At 39.8% G+C, this 24485-nt stretch overlaps 2 protein-coding genes and 1 non-coding gene across 4 annotated transcripts in view; 1 reads left to right on the forward strand and 2 right to left on the reverse strand.

Moving 5' to 3' along the window:
* LOC143422075 (dual specificity calcium/calmodulin-dependent 3',5'-cyclic nucleotide phosphodiesterase 1) overlaps positions 1-24485 on the reverse strand; it is a 66263-nt gene that overhangs the window by 7893 nt on the left and 33885 nt on the right. For both annotated transcript variants that reach the window (XM_076892451.1, XM_076892450.1), the window contains exons 2-5: positions 3788-3943; positions 3158-3368; positions 2401-2514; positions 599-751 (exon numbers count right to left, since the gene is read on the reverse strand). In XM_076892451.1, coding sequence (XP_076748566.1) covers positions 599-751; positions 2401-2514; positions 3158-3368; positions 3788-3943 — 634 coding nt within the window. The remainder of the gene's footprint in view (positions 1-598; positions 752-2400; positions 2515-3157; positions 3369-3787; positions 3944-24485) is intronic.
* Trnat-cgu (transfer RNA threonine (anticodon CGU)) lies at positions 1776-1847 on the reverse strand. The gene has a single exon. It is a non-coding gene; the product is annotated as a tRNA-Thr (tRNA).
* Positions 14871-24417, forward strand: Hbg3 (alpha-glucosidase). Its single transcript, XM_076892460.1, has 9 exons — positions 14871-14903; positions 15199-15378; positions 17051-17388; positions 18464-18589; positions 20693-21103; positions 22449-22704; positions 23025-23220; positions 23621-23761; positions 24255-24417. The coding sequence occupies exons 2-9, from the start codon at positions 15204-15206 to the stop codon at positions 24343-24345; spliced, it is 1734 nt and encodes a 577-aa protein (XP_076748575.1). The 5' UTR covers positions 14871-14903; positions 15199-15203; the 3' UTR covers positions 24346-24417.

Genomic DNA, 24485 nt, shown 5'->3' on the forward strand with positions numbered 1-24485 from the left:
ATTTACAAATTTTATCATTCGACAGAGCATTTCGATCTATAAATTCGTTTCTGACATACAATTCAAAATATCACAAGAACATCGATAGACCAAATGGTAACAAAAGTGATGCATTAATCATTTAAAACAGTGTTCGTAAAATAAATAACAACAAAAAACAATGATTAATTCAATCAGGTACGATCGTTACAAAAACATCGACGAAAAATAGAAAAAAGTGCGCGAGAAAATTTCACAGGCGTGGTAAAAATCGTTTCGAAGCTCTCCGCGCGAGGTTCTCGCTCTCACCCTCATCGTCGCGTATATTTTTCACTACCAGACCGGTCGATCGAATCGACTCGCCGTTTCGATCCGGTTCACGGGCTAAAGGTTCGATTCCCCCTGCTAATGATCGAGCAAACGACGCATGATCGGCCTAATAACGAGCTCGAAGAGATCGAGAAAATATGTCGATACGTGAGACTGGGAGGGTTGAGGGGCGAGAGAGACGTGGCTGGTGTCCGGAACTGGTGGATGTCTGGACTCGTGGGAAAGGTGGTCGATGGGTGGTCGGGTGGTGAACAGTCGTGTGAGGTCGGAAATGTGAATATTTCGCAACCTTGCCCATATGGGGGTGCGAAGCTTCCGTTTCTGGGTTACCACCGCATGGCCCTGTGGTCCATCCGAGTCCAAGCCGCTCCCAAGGGACGCAGATGACAGGCCCGCGCCCCTACGCGATGACCGAGAGCACTCAACCCCTCCTGAATTCACCCTGCGGTACTGCTTGTTAGTGCACGTGTCAAGTAGGGAACAGAACAGTAGAACATTACACTTTTTCTTTTCTTTATTCATAAATCATTAGCATTAATCGGGCCGCCACACGAGGGGGTTCTAGACTGATCAGGCTGCTGACCGCTGGTGCACCTGTTTCTGGGAAATGGTTATTGCACGACGACGGGTTAGCAAGAATCTCGTCGCGTCGATATGGATTCTGGAAATATCACGGTTTAGCGGATCACGTATACATTGAATTGTAGATTTATGTAGATTCGAGCGGCGAAATTCTTCGAGATTACTTCCCGTCGATCGATGATGCTGGAAGATATTAATTGTAAAATGCATAAGTACTCTTATGTCTAAGTAAATGAAGAATGTTCATTGAAATTCACGTGGATAGAGTAATCATAGCTGCATTTTAAATTGGGGATGATAGTATTTGTTAATAGTAGGTCATGTTTGTTATAATAACGTGAGATTTGTCTAGGTAAAACATCCGTTGCGCGAAAAAATGTTTGTCGGGTTTTGGTTTTCTAGCTTTATCGAAAACGTCGAAATTGTATAAAATTGTTTGAAAACATTTGGACGTTTTCAATCAAAAGCTGTACTGTCATATTCTCGCAACGGCCAGATTCTAGTTTTACCAATTTCGACGTTTGACAGAAATAAGAAAAATGAAAAAATGAAAGCATGTGTCGAGAGAATCAAATGCATTAGCTTTTTCTTTTCTTTTCGCATGAAGAAATAACTAAGTTTATGAATAATGTTTGTATGGTTAAATAAAATTCCACGATAACACGTGATAGATGTAAATACAAAAAGAAGCGATTTTCAGGATAATAGAAATACATTAGATTACAGGAAGTCCAAGTAAGAACGTCTCATAATTAAGAGCGAGATAAAGCTTGAAAAAGTAATTATTAAAATAGCTAATGTAAGGTTTTTAGTTATTTTTTCGATGACTGCTGTCGATAAAATTTAACAGCAGAGGATGGAAAAAAAGGGGAAAAAAATTCGCTTGCCTCCTGTGAGGATTGAACTCACGACCCCTGGTTTACGAGACCAGTGCTCTACCACTGAGCTAAAGAGGCGCTCTTGGTGATCATAATGCTCGAAACAGAGAACAAGTTAAAGTTTGCTACATTCGTCACAAAATCCTGAACGAGTAACTATTTTTATAATTGTAATTGATACACGCGCCAAATTGGAACTACAGCATCTCACAAATATCTAATTAGAAGAGTGATCTGCAATCTTCGATATCTATCGCATTTTCAAGGGTCGTGAGTGGTACAAGACATTATGACATTGCACAAAATGGTAATTAAAGTATGAGTCATTAGTCATTAGAATATTACTATAAGTAATAATTATAAAAGCGACGTGAGTAAAATTGCGGGTTTGTAATTGAACAGTCGGTCGTGTACCCTGGAAGTCAAAGTATTGGAAATGAAATTATGCATACGTTTAAAAATAGGTGCAATTTAATGTAAAATTGATATAAGGCACAATATATGCAATAATAGATATAAATCTTCCCATGGAAGTCGCAGAAGACGAGTAGCTATAATGGAAACAACTGACACAGTATTATTTAAAGTGGCGTTCACAGAATAATTAATTAACAGTTTAGACGAAACTTACTTGGTTTCATCGAGGAATACGGCTTCGAGCACGCGTGCGGCATAGTGCAAATTTTGTTGAAGCAATTCCGCGGATATTTCGCCATGTTGAAGCTGCCTCAGTAAACACCTCAACCTGTAACAGAAATTAATATTCCATATCGTCTCGTCATGAAAAATTGAAAACTGTTCGTAGTAAAAAATATTCCGCCTCATGAAATTTTATCAACGTGCTTTTAATGATCCATGTATATTGAAAACACCGTACAGCGAGGGAGTAAAACATAACGCGGTGCAAATTGTAATGCATTTTGCTTCTCAAATTTTCGTTAAATATACATCCACTTTCTCTAAAGGAAGGTCTAAAAAAAATCGATCATTTTTATGAGCAATCAAATGTTTTACATTTCCATGAATGAAAATGAGTTTTGAAATTCACATTTCCCCGTGATCTGCGGAATATATGTTAAGCGCGTATCATAATATTTTGAAGGAATATCGCCCTCAAATAGCTAAGGGAAATGGGTTGGCTTCTATTATAAAATTCACTTTGCCTGTAGTCTCTAGTGATTGTGTCGCCAATAAATGAAAAATAACATAAAAATATTTACTCAAGAAAGTTAACATACTATTTGCAACGTCCTTTAAATCGATTCTATATTCAATTAATGTATATTTCAAAGAGAACAAATTCATTACGTTATCAGTTCTATTATGTCGACATATCTTTCAGGTGGGCAGATCAATTTTACCATTTTACATGTTAATTAAAATCGTACCTGAGGGCAGCTTTGTCGCAAGCGTCGGGGGTGTCGATGGGTGGTAGCGAGTCCGTCGTCAGATCGACATTATCGAGGATCTCGTCAAGATCCACGGACTGGCTTGACGAAAGAGTGTCAGGGCTGTGCGGGGGCGGAGAACTTTCGAAACTTCCGCCGATACTCTTATTCTTGCCGGAACTACGGCGTACTATCGTCAATGTGCCTTGTTCTGGAAGACAAGAGACACGAATATATTAACTAATAGATACTCTGCTTAATAATTCATCTTCCTCCAGTGCAAGAAATAATTTCGAAAACAATTGCAAATTAGTTACTTTTCTGAGATTATGAAAGAGAACGTAATTGCTTCATTTTTGCATTGCTCGCAAAAACAACGCGTCAACCGTGCAATTAATTGGATAACACTGTACACGTTAATTTGAATCGACGAACAAATGTCAAAAGCGTTTTGATTCCGTATAGAAGCGAGATTCAATTTATAATATCGAAACCTTCTGAATCCCCATAGGGAGTTTTGAAATCGTATTAGATTTACCGCATGTGCACGTCATTTAATCACGATAAGTAGAGGGTGAACCGTGTAAAAGTCGTAATGCAGCGCGACAATCGCATTTCCGAGTTACTTACTCGATAGCTGGCCATTCCGACCAGGCGAGGAAGGATTGTACAATCGGGACGATGTTGTACCAGTGCAGCTCGTTGTCGCATTAACGTTCGGAGATGCACCGGGCGAGGACACTGCGATATCGTCCCTCGTGACTCTTCGATCCGGCGGAGATGCAACTGCAATTCACAATAAACGGGCGCATTACTACTAGTGCAATCTTGCAGGTGACATGTGGTATTGTACGAGTCTCAACGGAATATGCAAGAGTTCGTAACGATTCGTTAACGTTAATTTACATCTTGTGAAACTGTGCATTAATTACACAAGATGCACTGTCTAAATAAGAAGGAAAAGATGGTGAAATTAATCAAATATATTAGAAGTTAGAATATTTCTTATGTACACGTATAAATTTAACAAATTTTATTACAATTCAATGAAATGGTAAAATAGGGTGGCACAGAAGTACTACCCTCTTTCGTGGATGGTTGCATGCGTCGCAGGAAAGGTATTCGAGAGAACTAATCGTGACAATAATTGATGGGAACATTTTCATGGAGAATGAATGATGGTTAATTAAAGGTAAGCATGATCCATGAGGAAAGAGAGAGAGAGAGAGAGAGAGAGAGAGAGTGTGAGAAAGAGAGAAAGAGAGAGAGACGATACGGCAGGATAATCACTCTAATTGATTGATCAAACAACAGACATGAAAACAACAGGTCTGCGTGGCGGAATGACGGCAAAAGAGCTATTGATTCATGCCAGATGTCAGTGGATTACAAATTAGGCCTACAGTCTAATCAATTGTGCTCTTGTTACAATGGTATCGCATCGCATCTAACTGTAGCTACTCAAGGACAAACTTTCAAGTTTACATTAATTAATACAGTACGTCTTTCAAGACACATTACTGTCATTTGTTTGAAATAGTTTACTGATTCAGATGACAATAACGAATAGAAATATATTTCATTGTATTACGACCTAATATTTTCCAATAATCGTAAAGTATTGCAGTCATATCATCGTAACAAGGTATCCGCACTAATTTAATGAGCATGCATTTCAGAACAAAGGCAGTAGATGTACCGTGAAAAGCTAAGCTCTCATTTAACCCCCCCATCAAGGTAATGAGACCCTGGCGTCGCGACATATTGTCTTAGCGTGTGGCGGAATTAACAGCTTTTCTTTCCAACGTTTCCGTGCGGTTACATTCGCGGCACCGGATACCCAATCAACTAAGTGTTACTATTTCGGAACAAGCAATTTCCAGTCGTCCTTACGACACCGCCCACCTCGTTCTAAACTAATCATAATCGCGAATACATTTTACGCTGCACCAATTCCTTCAATTTTATCGGAACGTTCAAAAGCTCCCGTTAAATGGACACCAGAGGTGTTTCGTATCATCAGGACACTTCAGAGCTCCTGTTCTTTTACATTAAACAGAAGCGAAGATAAAATTGCGTATTATTATATAGAAGATTAGATGAAAGGAACTTCTAAGTTTCATGTCACAAAATTTGTTCCATATACATTAACGAGCTATTAGATTCCGAGGACAGGATAACTTTAGCTCTTATTTTCACGAGAGCTGAGAAAGAAGCAGGGAGCATGAATGTTTATGCGGCAATTCGGTGGAGATACGATAATGTGAAAAAAGGAAGTTACCTACGCGGTGCAAAAATGCAAGCTACCAAAATAGAAGATAGAGAGAGAAGAATGGGATAGAAGAAGAGATAGCTGAAGCAGAGGAGAAACGGCTGGTGAAACTTGGGGAATGCAATAAACGGTGAAAGAGCAAAGGTTCGAAGAGCAACAAACAAGAAGTAGAACTAATTGTAAGTTCCAAGTTGAATCTTGGCAAATGTGTCGCAGAGCAAGATTTAGGGAAGGGAGGGTAACTAAAAACGGAATAGTTTCGACTCGTTTTGTTCTATCTGAAATGCTTCAACGTTCGCGAAATTGGCATCTATTCGATTTACTGTGAATAAACACCGCGATCGATACGGTTGGTTGAGATTAGCGTTTATTCGATGAGTGCTCGCAAGCTCCGATAATCGAAGTTCAGCGAAATCTTCATCGATTTAATTTTTACGTTGCTCTCGAAGCGAGACGCCCATTTCAATTTGCATCTCATGCAAGTCTATAAATTGAATCGTATCGGAACCCTTTCCGGTAGGAATACATATCCGTGTACAGTACTTTTATGCAGCTTTATCCGTCTCCGATTGAAATTTCCTATCGCGGACCGTATCCGTTTATTAAACGAGCCCTCTCGAAACTGAATTATTGATCGAGTAAGTTGGACTAACTCGTCTTTAGAGAAATTTTCATCGCGTACTTGCTATACGACGAAATATTTAAAAACTCTCGAAAGCTTCCTCTACCATTGTCTCAAACGTTTCTTCGAATTATGAAAAGAAAGGAAAAACGAAGCTGAGAAAATTTCGTATTTCATGTCAAAGCTGTTTGAACAAGTTTTTTCAAAGTGACCTTTAAACTAAACTAGCACCAGAAATCGATAGCCCTCTATAATATCCTTTCATTATACAAACTCTGAAATTTGTTCTGGAAGCTTGATAAGACATGTTGTAGAAAACTTTTTAGACATGCTTGATTTGAATTCCTTAAGGACCTCTACTACAGTTATTATTATATTAAATATATCATAAAACTATGCGATACAATATAATTAACAGTACCAGCGAAAACATTATGACAGAAGAATTCCTTGCTTAGAGTGTAATTTTTCAAAAGTGTAATCTATTTTGTTATGCTATTACTTTAATTCCCATTCCCTCGTTCCCATTCTTACATACCTTCACAAATTCTTATTGGCATTCAAATTGCCGTAATAAATACATTTTAATGGTTTCCACACTGGCCATCAAGATAAACCACGTTTTAACAAAAACGTATCGCCGGAAGATCGCAATAATTCGTTTCAGAATTGCACGTCCAATAAATTGCACCACCTAGAGATCAACAAACTTGAGTGGCCAGTGCTGTACGCTCGAATTGCGTGATTCATGGTTGCCGATAGAGGCTCGAAATGGCCCAGTTAAGTCGCGTCCCGATGGATCGTGGACCCATGCGAATTTCAACCCTTTGCCGTGCGTACGATGAAAATACAATTACACAGCACTATTGATTATACTTCCCCGGTCACGGTCCACGCGAATCGATGCACTCTTTCAACTTGGATGCGCTGATTGTTGATTAGCGAAATCGTATAACTGGGGCAAAGTGGGTAGCATAATGATTAACTGGTACTAATTAATACATTACAACCTCCATCGAGTTTCTGTTAAAGTACGTAATCTCTGTTAGTTTGCTTTGATAGGATTAATTTGCTGTTCTTCGTGATCGAAACTAGTGATTCGTGATTATAAAAAGCAGCAAAATAACTCCAGACATTGAAGTGTAAGTTTGAAAATGGGTACTAGAATTTCTTTTTAAAAAAGTATGATTCTGGCAACGATACTTTTCCCAAATTGCGCACTATTTTATTGGCTACGATTTTAATTTCATGGTTGCTTCAACTTCCTGGCTTTTAACCCGAGACGAGCAATTGTACCAGCTCTAAGGAAAGAGTTTGATGACCGCAACTCTAATATGTACTTTTTAAAGTGCAATACAAAGATCTGTGTACGAATAAGACGGCTTCCAGACATTCTGTCTGCTAGATGTTGACTCTTCAGACGAGTACTCCGCTTCCACTTCAAAACTAGCCTCACCCTTCCCAGCAGGCGCATTCTGCAGATAAATGGATCAAGTGTTCCTCCATATTTTTTGCCAGACTTTCATCCAAAGAAATTACAATTTATCATCAATTACTGCATCGCTTATTCGTTACAGCTACCATTCGACGTAACGATCCTCTCAGCCATTCTTCGTGTCAATTACAAAAAATGTAACAAGCAACATCGACGACAAGATTCGTTGGAAGGAAATAATTTCGATCGAGCATCGAGAGCTTTCCCTCGCACGGGTGCTTCCATACGACTTCCTCGCAGACTTTCCATTCATGCTGAGTAATTCCCATTTAAAGGGTTCGTCGCGCGTTCGTGACAGTCATTGTCGATGGCAGAGCACGCGTGAAAGGCCGCGCCTTTGCGTCACGCCCGCTTGTGAATGAAAGTGCGTTCATTATTAAATTCTTTTCACAACCGGGGACAAAATTGAATTTCCGTGGATGCGATCTCCAGGGTACCTCGTTAAAAGCTGCGATTTAAAAAAATGTCGCGATCCGGACGCGATAAATTTCGTTCGACGGTGGGACGTCGATCGATAACCTGGGTATATACGCGGAGTCTGTTGACGCGGCGCGAAACAATCTGCGAGGTTGTTTTCCGGCTGTAATATTAATTAAACCCGTATTACTATTTTAGCAGGCAATCTAAATGAAAATGGGTTTCCTTCTGTAGCGCAGATTTTAGCGGAATATCATTTTAGAGAACGAATGACGGAATGCATATCAATAAAATTCACCGTAGATATATACTATCTATATTTTGGCGAACAGAAAACTTTAGTATGCGTGTTATTAATTAAATAACCTGTTTCGCGAAGAAACGGAGTTTTAAACATATTAGGGTTTCTCTCTCGTCGAATATTAATTGCAATGATGTAATTAATATTATGCACCACATCACTTAATTAATTTGTTTAGTATAGGTACTATGATTTCAGAATAACTGTCTCTGTCAGTTCTAATAAATGTCTGTTACTAAGTGTTCCTTAATAAAAGACGCGTCGTTCTTAAAATTCGCCAGGAGTGACTAACCAGGACAAAATTAGAAATACTAAATTTTATTATTATACGAGTGGCACCTAAAGTGTAAAAAAATGTAAAATGATATTAAAGTGAAGTTTGAACACGTAGCATATCTCAGTTTATATATTTCGGGAAGAATTTAGTAAGCGTCGATCGATAAACGCTGTCCATTACTTCTTTGGAGAGACTGGGGTGGTTTCTGAGGTGTCGTGATCTGTCACATGAAATACAAATTTCATTGAGCGCGATGAGGGAGATTCGCAAAATTGTATCACCATCTGTTTGCTCGTCGCTTTTAATGGATCGCCATCAACCAGACGAATGCACTGCGTGGGCGTTAAATGTCTCGTAAAAACCGGGAATTTTTAAACACCGTGAAGTACGCGACAATATTTTACTGACACGCGTGATTTTTATCGTTCCGATGCGAAGAGTTTTATATTATTTCCTTCCTCGACAGGGGGGATACAACCTCACGTGTCATCGATGATTAACTATTTTGACAGGACGCAAACCTATATGTTTCCTGACATTTTACCTTGCGTGTTTTACATTCGACATTTCGTATTTCATATTTCTCAATTGGGCTAGATTGGGATCGAAATGTGTCAATCTTGAAGTACGTGAAAGAAAGTATACATAAATTTAAATTCCGTTTTAGCTTTTTTCATCTGCCTGTGGCCATTAAAAGAATTGTAATAGATTAGAGGTCGAAGGAAGACAGAAACTCTTTTCATCTATCATTAAAGGGTAAATATTCCTAGTCTTGCACACAGTGAACGACGAACAAGATGAGGTTCGATTGCAAATCGCACGAAAGTGATCATCCAGTATTCAGGGCCTCGCTACTTTGAGTATTTCCATCACGACGATCTCCCATTGCGACCTCACATCCATCGAAGCTGAAGTAATAAAAATTCTAATGAGATACTTAGGCAGTGACAAAAACCAGAGCGCAAACATCGAATTGTTCGAGGTTGGTCCACGAAATTCCAATGCCATGTTCGAATTCTTTGGAGTATTTTAAACTTTCTCTTAACATTTTCCACACAAATAATCAGAGTTTTATACATATGGTGGTTATTCTTTTATATTATTAGACCAGATTTTAAAGTTTATGAACAATTATTTCTTGCAGTTGTTGATGAACAACGTGACGAGTTTGAGAAAAATTGTTCCTTTTAATAAAGTAACAAAGAACCGGTAAATAATATTCCACACATTTTTCTTCTAGCTGGGGAATATAAAGCTCCACTGAAATCATCGCAAACAATATTGTCCTAGCGGGAATATACGAGTTGGTAACACTAAACAGTTGAATTGGTCCCTCGAGAGTGATGCAGCTGGTAGTCGTAACACTTTGCATTTTCTAGAGATTTCTCACCGTCTCATCACTTCTATACATTATCATGATTAATGGTAATTGCGTTTGCATTGAACGTCTAATTATTTCACCAACTATTATCTCCAAATATTATAATTTCAATCAATTAGTTGCATTTACCTATATTAAAAAAACCACAACCGTATCAACTTTCTTAATTAAATTCTTTATTATTTTGCGCTTCATTTCATCTAATATAACAACGAAATGACAGCGAAAAATGATTAGCAGCGAAACAACGATCCCAATCGTGTTCTTGTCGCGTTTATTCTCTTGGCAGCTCCGTTCTTATCCTCCTGAGAGACTTAAGACCGCGGTAAACGTTGAATATTAAAGCTCGTTTTCACCGCGCTACACGATCGAACGCACGAAGCCGAAAAAAATTCAAACTGGCCCAGGTACACCGTCAAGATGATTGGCTTTCTATCGATTGGCTGTCCGCGGAAGCGTGACTATCAGAAGTTTTATTCCTGCCCGTCGCACATCGGCGCTCGCCACATGCACGTACGGTATGCAGCGAATATGAGGTGGTTGAGCAAACAAAACGAAATTCCCACGCAGCACCACTCATCCTCTGCTGAGTTTCACCGGTCTTCCTTTACTTTTTCTCTTTGTTTTTGCGTTTCGAGAGCAATTCCATGCCGGTCGCGAAGATAAACTGCAGAAGGCAGGTATGCGCGTGCCCTTTGCTTGTGGCGGTTCGCATATTGCGAATGGATAATTGAAGCAACCCCGCGATATTGTGCTCGACATCATACTGTAGCTGGATTCATTCATAACTGCTTTGGCAATCAGTTTCAATGTTCGTACGGGAATGTGAAAATGTTTTCATTACATTAGCAGGGAAGGGCTTGAGAAAGATTAATTTATTCAGAATCGTTGGATTGGGACTGAAAGTTTTGTAGAATAGTCTCATTTCGAGGACGCCATAAACCGCCCCCATAGAGGCCAAGGACACGGGCTTCGAACCCCACAAAATTATGAGCTATGGAAACAGCTGTTGGACATATTTCGACGCGAATATATACGAACTTATGTAGTAAAGGATAATTTATAGGGGACGTGTTACGCTTTATTACCCCGTGTTCGTGCAACCATAGACAACGCATATTCCATTGGCATAGAGAACAAGGTTTGTTAACCAGATACGGCTGTTCCGTGTAACTTTCAAGTGGCCATGTTAATGTAACACATTAGCTTCATTCTAACAGGAGGATACTTGCCAGAGTTCGCTTTGCTACAGCAATCATCGCTGAAACTCCTTTTCCTCTCCTATTTTCATACCTTTTCTCATTAAAATTATTTTCTTTCTTAGATTATTTCCTTGCTCTTTTAAAATTAGTATCTTTAAATTATTTGTGTACTTTAATTATTCCAAAATTTAAATCAATTCATAATTATACGGTATGATGGTAGCAATTTTTCATAGTAACGCATCGAAAGCCAAGTATACTTTGACAGTAACGGATAAATAACAATCACTGTGTTAAACAGAAATATTTAGTCGATCGAGACGGTAAGGAAGATGTATGCACAGCTTATCCGGAATTTAATTTACAATGCAATCCACTTTTCAGGGCTGGTACGTGGGAGTTTCGATCGAAATGGAAAATTTGATTATTCACCAATGCGTAACGCACGTACAATTTATCCGTCTTATGGGCTCCATAACTATATGTAGGATTGCACTGCGGCAGCGTTAGAGGAGAAGGATTACGACTAATCATCTGCAATAATAACCGTGATGGTCGCGCTACATTCAAAGTGGCAATCACTTTACTAAATAACAGTGGTCAAATTGTGACGAATTCACTTAATGGACAAAAGCTACCTCACTCATTACTAACACAAAATTTAGTGACATTAAATGAGAGGAAAATAAACTAAATAAAATAACATCGTTCACGTTTTATAAAAATATAATGTTTCAATTCCACACAAGTGCCAATTAAACAGTTCGAAATGCATAAAAAACGGCAGGAATCCTGGAAATAAGCACGCTGCTCCACAACGCGAGAATTCAGACGCAACGTAAATGGCGAACGATCTAATTAATCGAACTTCTTCATCGTCCATATTGCGATTGAATAGCTGAGATTCACGTAGCAGCCGGGGATTCGCGTAAAGTACCTTCCATCGGAAGATCGAGGGCCGCGTCTCGCTTATGAAGACCACTCGTGATCCACCCTCCAGAATTCCCGCCATCGTATCGCCCGTGCTCGCGATCCAGAGGCCAACTATCTTCCGGAATGGAGTATCGGTGCAAAACCCCCGACGAAGATCGTATCGGTGGATATAAGCTCGAGCGGTACATCGCGTAGTCTGGCAACTGGGACTGAAAACGACCCAACCCTCACGCTGGCAACATCGATAAGCCAACCGTACGTCTCCAGAACTTAGGGGATCGTTGACATCGTGCGGGTACCAAACAATCTACATTAACTAAAGTGAACGTCTCGTAGAAACAAGTTTCAGTTTATTTAGGGAAGGGGTGCGCATCCATGAGATACGATGATTTGCTATAATAATATGTATATATCTGTAAATTCTCGAATTATGGTGAAACTTGTGTCGTGAAATCGAGCACGAAGAATTTGTAAAAATCAGAAACGCGTTGTCTTCGAAAATTGAAGGGAAAATGATCAAATATACGTGTATAGAGTTCGAATTTTTTATACGAGGCTTTACTTTAGGGGATGTCAGCGTTAGCTCTGTGGTATCCAGGTCTGCGTCCATATCGGCGGGTATTAAAGACGATAAGCCATTATCCCGGGCATGACGAGCAGGATAAATTGCACCCTCATCTCGTAATCAGTCCATGCGCTCAAAGTGCACACTTGGCACGAGAATGTACATTCTAGTAGATCTGGAGTGAAAGGAATAAAATTCCCTTACTTTTTCAGAATTGAAATTTTTGTAGTATGCGTCTGCATGTTTGTTTCGTTATTTCTTTTTAAATTTGAAACCTAATTATTTTCGTAGAAATGTTGTTTACAGTGCAGATTACCCTTGGAAAATCGTGCTTAGGATATATTCAGCGACGTCCAGTTGAATTAGCCTTCTGTTTGCACAGTTAAAACAAGCTCGCAGCTAGTGTAAATAAATTGGTGCCCCGATGGATGCTCCTTTTGTTGCTGGAACAAAGGATCGATGCACGCGTGGGTCACTAAAACGGTTAAGTCTTTGTTCCTCTGTTATCGTGCCAAATTGAGGTGGGTCGTGGCGTTGGCATTCTGCATCGAATTACCAACGAGTTTCCATCATGTTCCAGTTTACATGGATGTCGAACGTGCAACACTCTGTGATAACGTACGAAATATCTTAGATCTATGCGGAGTTGATCCAGTTTCCTCTCTCAGTCAAGAATCTCGAGGATATTTTGGCGCGTTACTACTGTTTCATGACTTCGAATAATCTGCATTTCCAGGGAAACGTGTAGAAAAATAATTGCAACGTTGAATTTTTAACATTTCTCTATTCCTGCGAATTATACTCCACTGCGTGCAAAACAGAAATGATTCAGTGAAACAAGCGTCGCGGGCATTCTTTCCTTTCAATTTTAGCCTCTCCTTGATAATCCATAGTATGGTATAATCTACGACAATGACGATTACAGACGCGGTATAATTACACAACATAATTTTAACGGTATTATCGAGAAGAGAGTACAGTCTTCTCTGGTGTAATTAAAATTCTATTTCTTATGTTTATGATCCACGCGGTAGGAAACGTGCTTAGATGTCACACACCTGGATGAACAAATAGTTTTCATCGCTTCCAGTCGTTTTATTGTATTTAACATATGTGCTTTACGTTTGGACCGATTACAAGAATTTCTATTACTTTTATCGTATGCTTTCTCTTGTTATTCTCTCTTGTTAAAAAAAAATATATTATGTAATTTCTACGTTTTATTTAGCGATTGAAATAGAACTATATGTTACTAAATGTTTGCACTAATCTGCGCGTTATCTGTATTTTCTTTTTTTCTTTTTTCATGAATTTGCGCGAATATTTGTTTTACGCGCGCTGAAACCCGAACGCGTATTTATTCGTATTATTTTAAAAGCTTTCGTGTTTTTGTGCGATTTAATTCTAAGCTCAAATATTTGTACACGGAATTATACAGCCTTGGTTGAACTACATTAGTATATATATTTATATTTAGATATACAGGAATACATAACTCTCAACAGTTTATGAATTGTGCAGTTGGGTAACTATGACGCGACTTTGAATGGTCTGAAAATGATGTTAACAGAGTATTCAATGTTTTTGACGGAACTGCGAGCAACTTCCAGTATTATGCAAACGTAAATAGTTCCAACGAATCTTGACACGTTGATTCGAATGAATGTTTCTCCAACATCGTCCAAAGAAATTCTTAATTCAGTACAGAATTTAATATAACATTCGATCGTAATATTCAGTCGATGGAAAAGTTTGTGTCGTGTTGTTCCCCGTTTGTTTTTCTCTGATATTGTCGGTATCGATGCATTGAAACGGGGAACTTCGTAATGTCACGTTGTCGCCGCAGATGCTGCTTGGTTTCAAGAAAACGCTTTGGGTTAGGTTCAGGATTGTTCCTCACTGATAACAAAAGGGGACGAGGAAGTTCAGAAGAATAAGCACAGTTTCGACATCTGCGTCTTTCTTTATTCAGCGCCGTCATTGTCACAAATATATTGCGTTTGACAAGAGAAAATTGTTTACCGCACTGTCTTCCGGGCTGCAGCATTTTCCGCGTGCAACACAGAAATGATTCGGTGGTACAGGTGTCGCGGGCATTCTTTCTTTTCAATTTAGTCTCTCCTTGATAATTTATAGCATGATAGAATCTACGACAATAACGATTACAGAAGCGGTACGTTATACAACGCAATTTTAACGGTATAAAAAGGAAGATGTTGCTGGATTCGAGCATAGTTGGAGCTACCACGTTTGTAAGAACTTGTACGAGCGTATCTTCGACGTACGTCACTTTCGAAGCGAGACAGTAGTATTAACTTTATACATATATTTAATTTCTCGAAATTGAGAGAAACCAATGACCGCGTGGCAAATAATTTCTTCTCGTCTTTAACTGACCAAAAGATTGTTCGTGTAACTAAATTAGCTCGGTCACTTTGAAATTCAAAGTTCACCGGTTTATCGCGTAAACAGCGAAACCGAGTTCCAAACTACGTGGCTAGGGTGCGCCAGCCCCGAAGTCAAGCGATTAATTAGGCGACTAATTTCATATTCAGCGGTGCGTTCTGTGTGTTCAGGAACCATGAGGGCGATAATAGTGTTCTCCATGTTGGTATCGGTATCCCTGGCCGAAAAGAACGTGGGATACGTAAAACCGTCGTTGGTGACGTCTGACGGCATACTAGACGGTATAGTCTATCAGGTTTATCCCAGAAGCTGGAAGGATAGCGATGGGGATGGCATTGGAGATATTCGAGGTTCGTATAATATTCACGACTTCTTATTTATTTATTTTGCGATTGTCTCGTCACTTTGTCTTCCCTTTTCATACATGAAAGTCGCACGATTTCAAGTCGATCACTTTTGTACCGCGAGCTTTCGTTTAAACTGAGAACTCCGTTCATGAACGAATTTGTACTTTGTACTTTTTCTGTAATTTTCATTGTAAAAGATTAAAACGTTTGAGAAAACGGTATATTTATATTATGGAATTCTTCTTCGTTAAATTCTGTTCTTGGAAGGCTACAGTATTCGATAATCGAGGCGACGTATCAGTGAAAGCCGCAGCATGCAGTGATTCGACTACTTGCAAGTGGAACTAGTAAAGCGTTGCGCGGTCAGCCAGTCCGCGCTGCGTTTGAGTCTACTTGCGAAATTGCTATAGATTTCATTTGTTTACCTCATTTATAAAATTCTGAAATATTAGAAACTCTGATCACAGAATATGGAAATATTTCTTCCCTTTTCTTTCAAATTTAGAACACTCGTGGAAGAGTACTTTTACTAGATCCGTCGCGTAGAAATCACTGAAGTAATAGTAAAACCATTGCTTTTGTACGATGCATTTTGTAGTAGTCAATGAATGAATGTATCTGGAATACCATCCACGATACACATCTGCGAACAGATTAAGCAACACCAATGAACGATTAATGCGAGTGAAACAAAGGAACCGTGACAGAAATATTGCGTTCAAAGTGAAGTCTAATCGCCGTGCAATCGTGACAAACCGATTCCTATCAGGAAAGTGTGCTCGTAACCGCGCCAAGTAATTAACCGTGAAACATTTACCGTGCATTCGAGTCGCTTTTGGTCACAGTCCGTACACAAAGGCGTAATTGCATGTTCCTACTAGCATCTCGCGGCGTCTTTCGATTCGTTTGCGAGAGCGTGCAACGACGACCGCGACACAGGCGAACGGCTGCACGGTTGTAATTAACAGCAAAGCCTAAGCGTACCGAGGAAAAAGTAACGCGAACTGTGATGAACACGGTGAGCTGGACGAGCGAGGTTAATGCCGCATGAAGTCGCGGAAATATATTTTAACGAAACGGCCTTTGCATTCGCCGCTTTTGGCTGCCTTGCCACTACGTGAAAGCATACGCGTACTCCACGAGAGTTTCAGCCACCTCGCGATACCTGATCATTACGAAAGATTTACACGCTCGCGATTCGACGAGAAAGCAACGTCGTTCGAAAAATATTTTCAATTTCATTGGAAGAATTTCTTTCAGACGAGACTCCGCTTGCGAGAATATTTTAAAAATGTTTCTTCGCAATTCCAATTTCCATCACAGGCTGAAAACTTGTTATTTAATACCTTTTTCCAGGCAATAGAGATCATGTATCATTTCTCTCCGAGCTTTTCTATATCATTTAAATATAATGTTGCAGGATTAGGAAAAAATTTCTTTTTAATTCTGTATCAGATCTCCAAACTTATTTTAGCAGTTCACGGTAGAATTTCAAACGAGAAAGCATCAATGAACTTTCGACAAATGTTTTGTTATTTCAAATGTCAGTAGATACACAATATAACAAGTGCTTACTAAAAAAATGCTTACTCAAAAATATTCTAACTATTGATTAAACAATTCAGCGAAACTACAAGATGCATTATCGAGAGAATCGATCTGTTCTCGTTCGCAGGAGTCATAAGCAAGTTGGACTACTTGGTCGATTCACACATCGACATGTTCTGGTTGTCCCCCATTAACACCAGTCCCATGGTCGATTTTGGATACGACATTTCCGACTTCAAAGGCATCGATCCCCTTTTTGGTACACTAGAGGACTTCGAAGCTCTAGTGGAAGCAGCCCATAACAGATCCTTGAAGATAGTCGTGGATTTGGTCCCGAATCATACATCGGACAAGCACAAATGGTTTGACTTGAGCGTGAAGAACATCCCGCCTTACAACGATTACTACGTGTGGCACCCAGGGAAGCTGTTGGCGAATGGAACACGTGTCAAACCAAACAATTGGGTGAGCATGATTTCGATCGATGGCTACGCTGTGAGAGACAACATTTTTACGAAAGAAACGCTTAGATGTTCTGTCCGTATAGATCTTTTATCTTCGTTTCCAATGGCTTTTCGCACGAATCGATAATCTTATCTCTTCTTTCGTGTCACTTCACAGTTTTCTTTACCCCAGATCATACTTGTTCTCCATTTCGCCAATTGAAGTTATCTACAACCGTTTGAAATTAATTTTGATAGTCCGTTCTGAGAATTTCAGTGATGTTAAATAGAAATTAATATCTAGTTGTTATAGCTGCAGAATTGAATCTCATTTTAGTTATTAAAATACATACGTAAAATTCGTCGATCGTCGTGTCACACACAGTGTAGTTAAACCTCTAATAACTTTAAACGTTTCATCGAATTTGTTCCAGTCGCGTGTCACAGTTCCATCCGCTTGGATCCCTCTCGATAGGATCAGTTTGCACCCGCGTACATTTGTTTCACTAGTTCCGGATATTTCACCGGAAACGTATCCCACCGCGCGTACGATGCATTTTTGTTGGAAAATTTACATTTCCCTTTCTCTCGTAAATGCATACCACCCGGTGTCCAATTAAACAACCGTCCGTTCCGTTATTATTCGACCATAAAAGATTAACGCTGGACGAAAGGCAGCGCGTTTCAGTTACGAAATCTCACGGCTCCAACTGTTTTCTCTCCCGTATCATTCGAATATAAACCACGAAATAATCGTTTATCGTCGATATGGGAACTGTAATTGACAGTTATGCTTGCGCAACGCCTTTCGTTGCCCTAATTCGCAGACAGTTATATCATTTTGCACGCACGGCTGTTTCTTTCCTATCTCGAAGTGAATACAAATTTCACGATCGTTTCAATGATCATCTCCAGCTAGAAATAAAATGATTTCAAATATTTCGAATTAATATCTATAATGTTCACGTCTGTACTTATTTCGAGGCATGAAATTATTTGATATCCGTTGATTTAATTGAATTGATGAGCTTTCGTATTGACAAAGCGTCTAGATCGTTTTGCATTTTGTCAATTTTACAAATATATTTTGTATACAGATAGGAGGTTTGGGTGGACCAGCTTGGACATGGCGCGATGAACGACAGGCGTATTATCTTCATCAATTCGCGCCGCAACAACCAGATCTCAACTTCAACAACGACAAAGTGGTAGAAGAAATGAAGGTAGGCACTTTACTAAAAGATCATTATAAGCGTGTAGCTTTGGCAATATAAAATCAGCTAATTATTCAGTTGTCTATGAAGGTAAACGATACTAACATTCGGGTTTGAAAAATTGAGCTTGCCAATTTTTATTTTACAACAACGCTAAAATATTTTTCTGCAACTTGGTGAAAACACGTGATGGGAAAGTACACAGGTTATCACACGTTGACAATGAAATGTGTTTTTTTTTATTATTAAAGATAGCATCGAAGATATTGCAATCTTGTTTTGCATTCTACAGCACATGTTTCAATGTTCTTGTTTCCTAGAAGCTTTACAATGCAAGATGCTCGATATTTCGTAAATCTGTGTGGAAGAGAATTCTTATTAATCCATAGCTTCGTTTCAACTTTTGTAACATTCTGTAGATTGAAGTACATCTTATCTGGATATTTCGTAAATAGGTAATAAAAGAAACGTTGTTATCTATTCTCCACTGCCTTCGTTATCGGAATAACTTACACGTGTATGCATTTTTTCAAGTACCTTAAACGTTGTTGAAATTGTTACAATTCTATATCGTAGAGTTATTATTTCCAAACGAAAGGAATGCACCATATCGACGCGTATTGTTCAAATGATATCAATCCTACTTTCTCATTTTTCTTGTGTAAGGATTATCATCTTTTTGCTTTCACCATTGCAGAAAATGATCCAATAAATGTATTAATACGTTCAAAGGTGTAAGCATTTGACATTTTTAAAAAGCGACAACGGTTTGAAAATAATAACGACAATCGTTAATCACTGTAGAAGCATTTAAAGTTTCATGCGTAACAAGAAAATGCCGCGTGTATCTTCAAGTGAAACAATTTGCACGTTTCCTCGCTGGCAATTATATGTTCGCCGCACATCAGTCGTGATATCGGATTATCTTTTCGTCGCGTTGCAGGGGTGTTGGGATTGTCAAGTCAGTAATAAATCTCCGTCGCACACAGCGAGCCAGAGATGTTGCCTTTTCCTTTGAGCAACAATGCTCGCGTCAGGCCTGTAAATAATGAAAATCTAACACGGCTGACTTCCGGAGAAAGATACGTTTCTTCTGCTCGATGCTTTACTTTTTCTCGTCCAATCTTCTTCAATGTCGACTTCGAAATTGGAAATCCAACAATTAACGTCGCGACAAGTCAACGATCAAGCCACCGTTCGACGGGGCTTGATATTATTCTGTCCAGTTTCTCTTTCCTCGCGAGGCGACGTTCAAGTCTTGATCATTTTCATCGCGATTGGTGACGTTTCAACGTGTTACTTGTTGGCACAACCTGACTCTAATACATTTCTACGTCCTTATCGAACGATTTTTGTCAGAAATAATTGAACGATTGGAATACAATTGGGAGATTTCGATACGATATTGCGCGTATACTTGTCGTTATTTAACGTTTTAATTGAGCTCTTCAATAATTTATTCTTTCTAAAAATGAGAGATCTTATGCTTATTTGAAATTAGATTAAATATTTACACTTGAAGAATATATTTATTAAGTAATAGTTTAACACTTTTATAAGAGCGAGAAATATTGCTTTCGCGAAACAGATTTATTTAGAGGAACGATTTACGCAATTACGTTCGTCCCGTTCTACTTGAGAGCATTTTCAGCCCATAAGAAATACTTGTTTGCTCGATATTTTTGCGCGGTTTAGTTCCCAGCTTCTGCCACGATGCTGGACGTAATCGTTTCGTTGAAACAGTTCGACGGAGTTTACAACTCTCAAGACTGCGCGAGCCATTAAATTAATCGTTGGACGAGCGGTCCATTGACTCGTAAAAAATTTCATAATCGCGTCTGAAAATGTTACCAAGAACGAAATTAATGAACCTCGTATAATTCCGTGGCGCAATTTCGGCACGAGACTTGGATCTGTTCTTTCCAGTTCTCCCACAATCTCTGTGCGCGACTACGATCGCTACATTTTTCCATTTCCCGCATATGAACATTCACATTCGAAAAAATAACGTATTGTCTCAGTGCTCATTGGTATTCCTCAATTAACACACATTTTATCCCGAAAGCTTCAGAAATCGCGACAACTGATTTCGTGCTCGTCGATCCTTTACAGGATGTAGTCAGGTTCTGGTTGAAGAAGGGTGTGGATGGCGTCAGGGTCGACTCAGCTATTTTCCTTATCGAGGACACGCGATATTTGGACGAACCTCTATCCGGGGCGACCAACAATTCTAACGTTTACGCCTACCTGAACCACATTTACACAACGAACCAGCCGAAGTCCTTCGAGATACTCCACGGCTGGAGGGAAGTGATGAACGAGTTCGAGGAACGGAAATTCATGATGACCGAAGCGTACACGAACATCTCGATGAACATGAAATTCTACCAGTACGGCGCGGACTTCCCCTTCAACTTTGGGATGACCACCGATGTTGGCAAGGACTCGAAAGCGGCTGAATTTAAAAAAGTGGTCGACACGTGGATGGCGGCGATGCCAGCTGGTCACGTCCCCAACTGGGTGGTGAGTTATCAGTTATTACTCGTAATAAATGGAGCGATTTGAGGAATCTGCAAATCAGAATTGCGGTTAACAGCGTTTGATAACAGCACCATACGACTGCAGCGTGGGAAGTCCTTGCGGTATGTATGTCGTGTGCCGTGTATCGGTTGCACGTGGGACGAAATGCGAAAGGGGTGGTGGTTCTATGGAAATCCAAATAGAGTAAAAATCAGGAGTAACTAAATTACGTTTGAAGGGGTTGCCTTTCAGGAAATCGGCCGTAGGATTCCATCGATGCTCCTACACGAATGGTAGAAGTTCATAGGACGGCGCGCGTGCGTCACGGGAACCATAGAATTTACATAAAGACGTCACGCGTCGCACTGGCTTCGGTGTTGTTACCATTAGCGCACACGTACGTACGCGAGAGGTTTCGCCAACTTGTTTATCCACGAGAAGGCAGCGCGAAATGCAATTTCGTCACTTGAGATTTCTCGCTTTATTTCACGTCTGCATTTCGACGCGAAAGCTGTGACAGCGGGTCGATGAGTCGCGAGAAAAATTTAAATAACATCGTAACTAAAGGAACGCTCGATGTCGAGAGTTCTAGCCGAACTCGTTCGATCGGAAAAACGGGTTGTCGATGTGGCAGCTTCGAATTTGGGATTGCGCCGTGGAACGGGAGTGGCTACGCGTGAACGAGCGCCAAAAGTATCCACGAAATGCCTGGAGGAGACCGCGACGAGCCTCTTTGGGCTCCCGTTCTTCGAATTCCGCGAGTGCATCGAGGTCCATCGAGCTGCGGTGTGCATCGGGCGTTCGATCGTAAAATTTCAAGCCGGGAAACCGATATTTCCATGTCGGGGAAAACCAACAATGCAGGCAAACGTTCGCAACCGAGAAGGGGGTGAAACGGACCGGAGATAAAAATAGAATATTTTCTATTTCCCAATCTCCGATGTTAAAGCTATCATCATTGGTGTATCCGGATGAATAATTTACTCAAATTGATGCTCGTTAGATGTAACGATATTTGCATTTGCACAACTTTTGGTTATCCCAAACTTTAGTCAAAATGTAATATCGTGTAAACTTCATACTGCTTCAGAATGTATAATTAGATACAGATACGGTTATATTATTCCTTGTAGGAAATTATGACAACAATTCTAATTGAAACTTTAAATATGGTCCACGAGTGACCCACAAAGCACTCAATTAGCTAATCGTTGGGCTTCTATACAGTTCCCTGGTGCTGAATTAGAGAATTTTACAGAAAACAATTTTTCGATTGATTCGGGTCGAAGCTTTTGTACACGATAGTTGCGAGAAGCGATTGAGGAAGGCTCTGGAATTGTGTGTCTAGTCCGGGAACCACGACAGAAGGAGGATAGCCACCAGATTCGGAGTGAAACGAGCTCGATCGGTCACGGCGATGGTGCTTTTGCTACCTGGCGCCAGTGTGATCTACAACGGCGAGGAGATTGGCATGGAGGATACTTTTATCTCGTGGGAGGACACAGTGGATCCGCAGGGTTGCATCGCGGGTAGAGATCATTACATGACGGAAACGAGGGACCCCCAGAGGACGCCGTTCCAATGGGACAACTCCACGTCTGCCGGTGTGTATAGTTCAGTTCTCAACCGAGGGGATGTCTCCATGCGATGACCCATGAGATCGCGACCATTTTCAGGATCGAACTTTTGTGAAATGCGAAATGTCGCGAGATCGCACGTTGCCATCGGAAACATTCAGAAAAGTTCAAGTCTCCTCGTTAAAATGAAAATGTTACGCGTGTTCTATTGACATCGAGGCACTAGTAGAATTCTGACTGCGCACGATGAGCTCGTTCATTTGATACAACATCGCTCCGTTATCAAAAGTACCATTCATCACGATTGCGTTTATGAAATACTAACCATTGCTGGCGTTGACACGCAGGATTTTCGACCAGCCGCAATACCTGGCTTCCAGTCAACGCAAATTACAAGACCGTCAATGTGGCCACCGAGAGGGAGGATAAGAACTCGTATTACAACATGTTCTTGAAGCTAGCACTGCTGAAGAAGTCGCCAAACTTCAAGAGAGCGAAATTGGTTACGAAACTGTTGAGCGAGAATGTATTCGCATTTTCCAGGTAAAACAGAGCTGTTATCATATATAGTGCACGCATCCGTTAACGATAAACGTTGAAATGAAACTCTATACTAGCTGTACGATAAACGAGCGATAATCAAAACCACGCGGATATCAAATATGAGATACTTATTAGAATTGAATTCAACTTCGCTACTGCCTTCGGCCATTTTCGATTCGTTATCGTCCTTTATTTCTATAAATGATTCGCTCTATAACTTTGTGGCACATATAAAAAGTGTTCTCCAAGTTGGCAAATTGTTTCCTGAGGAAATAAAGGATCGTAGGACTGATGAATGGGCGGTTAATGCAGTCCGCGATACGATCGATCGCTATGTATGGATTTGCCCGTATCTGTTCGAAACCGTGTTTATTTTTTATGCCTACTATTATTTCTATAGGGAAACCGAGCAGAACGGATCTGTTTACGTAGCAATAAACTTCGGAGAGGCGCAAGAAACGGTAGACTTATCGGTGTTCAATAAGGTACCGAAAACACTGAATGTCTATTACGCCACTGATGGTGCCGTCGTACTCGACCGGTGAGTAGAAACATTTTTCTTTTCCATTTATCTAAACCATACTCTATAACAATGATAACTCACGTTGCGATGATCAATCTAGAAAATTACGTCATTTATTATTATTAATATCTTTCGTGTCTTTTGCAAATTATATCTTTCTCGCTAACTACTTTGAAAGTAAATGTTCTATCATTCGATAAGAAATTGTCAGTGCATGCGACACAATGCATGCACTACGCGTGACGTGTCCTTTTTTATACATTTTTTTCCACGTTTCATTTTTAATCGATCCTCTCTAAATTTTTTTCCACGTGTTCCAATTTGTTGCATTTTTAATCGATCCTCTCTTCAATCTTCTATGAACTTTATTTTAAAATACAGTTCCACGATCACGAAACTTAATCTTAATTCGAAAGCTTAAAAGAATCATTTTCATTACGATGACCCGTTATTAACGATTTTTATGCAAGTTAACTGATTCTGTGAATATGTTCGTTTGTTGCAAATGCAGGAAAGTGGTCAACGACGTCAAGAATGTACAGATCCCAGCGTCAGGATTCCTGGTCCTTATGACACCAAACGCCAAATTTGATATCCTATAAATTCAACTTGGCACTTGTTACTCAGCGAATGGAACAACGACACAGATTATGTAGTATATTGTTATAGCCTCTCCATTTGTTAAACAATTTGTTAAACTGATTTTTGTTAAACAGTTTGATTGTTGTTAAATGGTTTGAAT

Source organism: Xylocopa sonorina, chromosome 3 (assembly GCF_050948175.1).
Source record: "Xylocopa sonorina isolate GNS202 chromosome 3, iyXylSono1_principal, whole genome shotgun sequence".
Lineage (NCBI taxonomy): Eukaryota > Metazoa > Arthropoda > Insecta > Hymenoptera > Apidae > Xylocopa > Xylocopa sonorina.